The sequence below is a fragment of the Corvus brachyrhynchos genome, unplaced genomic scaffold (genome assembly GCF_000691975.1).
Source record: "Corvus brachyrhynchos isolate BGI_N302 unplaced genomic scaffold, ASM69197v1 scaffold409, whole genome shotgun sequence".
In the NCBI taxonomy this organism is placed as follows: domain Eukaryota; kingdom Metazoa; phylum Chordata; class Aves; order Passeriformes; family Corvidae; genus Corvus; species Corvus brachyrhynchos.
In genome coordinates this window covers 151,187-157,868 of record NW_008246059.1, presented here as the reverse complement: position 1 = coordinate 157,868, position 6,682 = coordinate 151,187, and the positions used below count along the sequence as shown (strand labels likewise).

The following is a 6,682-nucleotide window of genomic DNA, read 5'->3' as shown; positions in this document are numbered from 1 at the left end:
TCGGGTGTGCGGTGCCGCGGTGGGGCCGGGGCCGGTTCCCCTCGGGCCGCGGGCGCTGCTGCCCTTGCAGGGGAGAGGAGTCGGAGGAGGGTCGGTAGCAGCGGGGCTGGGCTGTACACTGAAGGAAATAGGGGGCTGCGGCGCTTGCAGTGCATCCTCTCGCCTTAAGCTCAGCTTCCCATTAGGGGTTTTCACAGAAACAATTCGTTTGGAAAATACCTCAGAGATCATCGAGTTCAACCTATGACCCAACACCACCGTGTCAACCAGACCATGGCACTAAGTACCACATCCAGTCTTTCCTTAAATACCTCCGGAGACAATGACACCACCACCTCCCTGAGCGGCCCGTTCCAATGTCTGATCACCCTTGCTGTAAAGAAATTTTCCTTGATGTCCAATCTCAACCTCCTCTGGTGTAGCTTAAGACTGTATTCTCTCATCCTTGATACCTGGGAGAGGAGACCGACCCCCACCTGGCTACAGCCTCCTTTCAGGTGGTTGTAGGGAGCGATGAGGTCCCCCTGAGCCTCCCTTTCTCCAGGCTGAGCACTCCCAGCTCCCTCAGCCGCTCCTCATAAGACGTGTGCTCTAGACCCTTATCAGTTCTATTGCCCGTCTCTGGACCTGCTCCAGCATGTCAGTGTCCTTCCTGAACTGAGGGGCTCAGAACTGGACATAGTACTTGAGGTGTGGCCTCATTTTGACAGGTGGGTCTGTAGGAATGTGACCTGCCGAACCCAGGTGAGCTGCGTGGTCAGTGAGGGGATCTCTGCTCCTGGCCCCACAGCCAAGGGCACCCCAGGAGGATGTTTGCCTGGGGCTGCAGCAGCTCGCACAGGTTGATGGCTTGTGCTGCTTGTTCTGCCACCAGTCTCTTCAGGAAGGTTTGGAGGTTTGTGTGTTTTGACTTTGTAAACTGATCTGCGATGTCTTTTGAGCAATCTCCGAGTATAAAGCTCTTAAGTTTCATAGAGGTCATGTGCTCTGAAAAAAATAATCTTTAGATAGATAGAAATGTCTGAGACCCTTGTGAGGCTTTTGCTAGATAGCAATTCCAGGATTTAACATTGCTTGGTGCAGACTGTTCATAGGCACATATTTGTGTCCTGAGGCCTTTATGGAAACTCACTGAAAAAGAGAAATGGGGCCGTTGACTAGAATGTTAATGTAATGTGCTGGTTGCTTTTTTTGAGAAGTACTGAGGTGCAAACATTAGTTTTTAATAGTGATATAAACTGCCATCCTTTCAACTGGTTGCACTAAAACATATTCTTCTTAAAAATGATTAAAAGAAGTTATGTTCAGGGAACTTGAGAATTAAATTTTCTTGTGAAGCTTTGAATTCAGTTTGTTTAGATTTCTCTTGATTTATTTTCCTATGTTCCAAAAAGACCAAACAGAACCCCAAAAGATTAATTTACACTGTTGGATTTGAGAGTCTTTTGGAAGGGTATTTTTAGCACTTTCATACAGAACTTTAAATAGTCCTGGGAATTTTCTCTTTATGTGTTCTTGGGGAGTATCTTTGCTCTTAACCTGTTCTGCACAGTGCAACTCCTATTAACTATACTTTATTTTGGTGGAGGCTTTGGTTACCAGTGATACTTTGTGAGTAGTAACCAGCAGAACTGCTTATGTTGCTGTTACAAAGTTAAGTGTACACTAAACTAACCAAAACATATTTTTTAGCTTCTGAAACAGAGTTAATTTCTGGTGGATCTGATAAACAACTTATTCTTTGGGAATGGAAGGATACAGTAACATGGAATAATCAGGTGAGCAGGAGTAACCTCTCTTCAAATCTCCTTCTTCAGTAGTTTCTCACATATCACAAATTATCTGTTTTGTCTGTATTTCTGATTCACACTATTTGTTTCACTTTGACTGTTTTTGGTTTGTTTTTTTTTTTTTTAATTGAACCCCGTGTGTATATCCTTGAAATTGTTGGTGTGTTGCTGTGTTTTGCTATAAATAAAATCTTTAGTTCACCTTTTTCAAATCAGCATTGGTAAAGAAATTACCCAATCAGTCATTGAGTGGATTTGTTTAGGTGTCTGAAGGACCCTGTTTGTCTGTTCTTGACTCATCAGCTTTCTGATCTCACCTGGCAGTTTTCTTTAAACCACCTTAAAGCCTTCAAACCATGAGGCCCATTCTGAGTTGGCATTTTCTGTACCCTTCTTCCTTGTTTCCTTATATCCATTTCCAGTGATTTCTGGTCAATCTGTGCAACAGTGTGGGGTTTGTATATAGGTAGTCTTACCGGAATATATATGAGTTGGGGTAGATGTTTAACAAAAATGAAGGTAAAAAAATCTGTGCAACAATTTAATTTTGTCAGACAAATGGATAAAAGTAAGGAGACACGCTAATTTATTATTTGTACCATAAAATGTAAGGCAAAAGATGCAATATTTTGTGAAAGAGCCTTCAGTGTGACCTGAAATTTAGATTAAAACCACTCTTAATTTGTTATCTAACTTTTAAAGTCTTTCTTATTAGGCACTGGATTGGGAATGGCTGTGTAGGTAACCCATTTCATCATCTCTCTCAAAGTAGATTATTAGTCTTGGCATTTTAAAATGCATGAGAATGCATAGTAGGGGGAAATGAACCTACTTGGATGGGGGAAGGTTCTCAGATATAAGTTATTTCTTGTCCTGATCCATCATAACTGTTCATGCATTTATTTAAGCTAACGTACAGACTTCTTACTAAACTTTTTCTGCTGATGTGGTGCACAGCCATGTGGCAATAATTTCAAAAGAATGTGGCTAAATGTGCACATTTTAATGGCAGTTCTAGACTAGTGTAAATCTTAAAAACAAAGTTCTATATTGAACCAATGAAAAATTCTTACTGGGGCCTACCTGGCTGTATTTTGGAAAGAGATGTCAAACATGTCTATGATAAAATTTGGATAAATGCTGGATAACTTCTGATTGCAAAATTAAAAGCTTCTCATTTTGATCTTTGTGTATATAAGGAACAGATTGCAAATTGAATCACCTGTATTCATTAAGTCTAAATTTAGCAGTGTTGTTTTTCATGTTGGCATTTTGAAGGAGTAAAAAGCTGTTTTGACTTGTGTGAACATGCTAAACATTGCTGCTAGCACTGCTGTAGCTGCTGCTTATTCCATTGTGTTCCCTGCTCTATCTCCTTCACTAAGGGTCTCCAGACTTTTGTGAGATGCTCCTTAGGGTGAGGGACAAGAGAAGGAGAAAAAGGAAAGAAAACTGCTCTTGCTAACTTCTATACTGTTCCATCTTTCCTCAAGGAATGGTGAGGTTTGTATAGTGTACATGGCAACATTTAATTCTGTTCAGCTTTGAGCAAAATCTTACCATGTTAATATTCATTACTGCTGTATCCCTTCTCTGAGTTTCCTGGAATATGCTATAGTTTAGGCATAGCTTGGCAGACCCTCTGCCATTGCAGGTATAGAACTCATTTTCAATATTAAGCCATTTTATTTCCTAAAATGGCTTTAAAAGTTCTTGCACAAAAGTTACTGGAATTTAAAACTTTGTAAAATTTTCTCATGTGTTCAGCTTGTGAAAAGCATTCCTCTCAAAGGCCACACAGAAGCTGTTTTTGCTGTGGATGCTGTCTACCAGTCAGATGAACCTGATTTAAATCTGCTAATAGCTTCTGCAGCCTCTGACTCTACTGTGAGAATCTGGTCTCGGCATGGTTCAGAAGGTAACATTTTTTTAATGTTAGGGATAACATACTGGCTAAATAAGAATGATGAATGCTTATCCATTAAGCATTAAATACTAACATCTTGTAATGCAACTACATTGATTTCTCTTCAGACTTTAGTACATCAAAGCACGGTATTACTCTTTGAAAGCCTTGGGTCAGATTTGTTCTGCAGAATGATTTATCTTCATATTTCATCAGGGATGTGTGGTCTGAATTTACTTGTTTTTTTTTAAATATGTATTCAGATTATAATAATCAGAACCATTGTTTTGCTCTGTAATGTGGAGGCAGACTAGCTGTACGTGTGTGTGAAGTAAAATTACATAGTAGAATGATTAATGCTGGTATTAGAAAGGTGAGGTTTAACTAGTCACTTGATTTTTGCTATTGGCTTGAATCCAATGAAGTTTGGGATAGTAGAATGTTGACCTTCTGTTGAACTAGGCCCTTGCATGGAAATACCGGAAAACAGCATTCTAAAATACATAAGAAATAAATTGGGTAGATAATCGATATTTAAAGTGTTATTTGCTGGATGAATTATAGTGACTGCATCTCTTTAGCTGGTTTCTTCTTTGTCTGGTGTATTCGAAGATTTCATATTGCCTTGCCTACATGAGAGTATGGAGTTGCCAATCTACAGTCCCATGTTCCGGAAGGCATTTTTGATGCTCCCAAAGAACCCCATGAAATCCTGTCTTTTCCATTTTGTCTTGCTGTTGTGGGTTCCAGTGATGGAGAGACTAATTCTTCTTCTGTAGAGAGGTTTTTTTTCTGCTATCCTCTTGTTTATTTTGATCTGGATGGCTTATTAGTTTAATAATTTTCAGGATCTCAGGGATGTTTGCAGGTTTTTGCTCATCTCTCTAGCTGCTGTTGTAGCAAATGGATTCAGTTTTAGCTTACTGTGCAGTGAAGGCTGTTGCCACAGGATATATTTTGTTATATTTATTGCTTCTGATGTGTTACCACAGTGAAGCTGTATAAATGCAATACTCAGTATTATCTTCCAACTCAACTAACTCTGGATTAATTTTTATGGTCACACAGAGGATGACACTATTGTTTAGGCTTCTGAAAAAATGTAGATGTTTCAGATTCTTGAAATAAAAAAGGATGGGAAATTTTAACTATATAATGTAGTAGGAAATGGCAGTGTAACTGTAATAGTTACAGTGAATGAGATCAACACTGTCTGTTTCTGTTTTCCAGCTAAATGTGTTGAAATTCTGCAGTTTGGAAATGGATTTGTTATGGATGTCTGCTTATCCTTCTTGCCTGGCAGCAATGGTAAGTAAAGCTGCACATCTTGAATATCAATGCAGGAAACAAAATCTAAGAAATCCCCCAAATAGATTTTCATTTGACTGACTCCAGACTTGTGTGTCACAGTTTTTGTTTTCTGTGAAATCTGCTTCAGCTGATTCTTATATCTAAAATTTTTTTCTGAACTCTTCTTAATATTTAAAAAACCAGACTGATTACAGTGTCTTCAAAATGGCACTCACATGGGTTTGTTTGGTTGAACTCTTGAGATGAAAAGCTTTAAAACAGGGTAACAATACTGTAAGTGAATGGGATAGGATGATGCTGTTAGTTCCACCTGCTCCTTGTGGTGCTGCTGCATATGTTTGTTCTTCTTGTTTGAATTGAAGGGCAAGATTCAGAAAAAATCTGAAGGCCTGCATCAAAAAATTTAGGTTCCCAAGCAATATTTATCACCTGTACAATCTTAAATGTGAAAAAATTGAGGTGCTGAACTATTTTAACCTGACTGTTCAGTATGGTTTATGTGGGTTTCTATTAACAGAAATGTTAGATTTTGTAGGCTGCCACAGACACATTCTTTTTCTGCAAATAGGTAGAAGCTTTCTTAATTTTTTTTTTTTTAAATAAAGCAATTGTATGCTCAGGCCAGATACATGTGTTGAATTAAGTTTGTATTTAAGTATTGTTAGAGTCTTTCACCTGGATGGAGACCTGCCAGGCTCCCAACTGGAAAAGTGCTAAATTTTCTTACTCTATCTAGAATTTTCAGCTCTTTGCTGCATGCATTCCACACTGATGCGTTGTTTTGATTATATGACTACAAGCATCTTTTATTCTTTGGCCTTGATAAATCTGGGAGCTATGAAAGCTCTTATCTAGATGTATTGTCCCATTTGGAAGTGCCAGTCTCTGTTTTCAGAGCGTGTCTGATACCAAAAGCAGCATCTGCACTGGTAAAGAACATTTACACCTCTCTTTTCCTGTAAATACATTAGCATGTGCTTGTTGAGATGGAGTTAAAAGGCTTGAGGGTAAATTAAAATCATTACCTCCAGTGGGAATATTCTTTAGAAGTGAAGTGCCTGTGGTGTCAATGAGTATAACATTCATACTGCAAAACAATAGATTATATTGTCATTTATGATGCTGTACACGTAAGAAATTCTCACCGTAACGCTCTAGAGTAGTGCATCTGTTTAATGCTGAAATCATGTTCTATATAAGAGAACTAATCATACATTTTGAAAACACCATAAATTAAAATTATTGTTAAAATTATTAAATTAGTTCTTAAGCTAAATGTTTCTGAAACTCAAATAGCAGGAAGTGCTTCAAACTTCTCTGAATGGTGGAATAGCAAGGATTTTGTTTTCAGAGTCCCCAAAACCAGTGTTGCTTAAAGTTACATTGAGAGCAGGACAGTCCTTTATTATGAACTCTTCTCATCCCCATTCAGATTAGTTATCCAAAGTAGTACAGTGCTCATAATCTGAAAAAGAGTACTTTATTTTTCTCAAAAACTGAAATTATTTTCAATTTGCATAATTTCAATTTGCAAAAAAATTTCATTTTGTATGGAATTAAAAAAATTTTTTCTAGACATTTGCTTTTTTTGTTCCAGTTCCAATATGAATAACCTCTGCTGCTAAAATTGCCAAGACACAGTTTAGATTTTGAACTGTAAATGGATAGAAATGTT

The 6,682-nt window shown here is 38.1% G+C and overlaps 1 protein-coding gene across 1 annotated transcript in view; it reads left to right on the top strand.

Moving 5' to 3' along the window:
* The window catches only part of ELP2 (elongator acetyltransferase complex subunit 2), a 40,329-nt gene that overhangs the window by 769 nt on the left and 32,878 nt on the right, over positions 1–6,682 (top strand). The window contains exons 2-4 of the mRNA XM_008642710.2: positions 1,693–1,778; positions 3,558–3,708; positions 4,927–5,004. Coding sequence (XP_008640932.1) covers positions 1,693–1,778; positions 3,558–3,708; positions 4,927–5,004 — 315 coding nt within the window. The remainder of the gene's footprint in view (positions 1–1,692; positions 1,779–3,557; positions 3,709–4,926; positions 5,005–6,682) is intronic.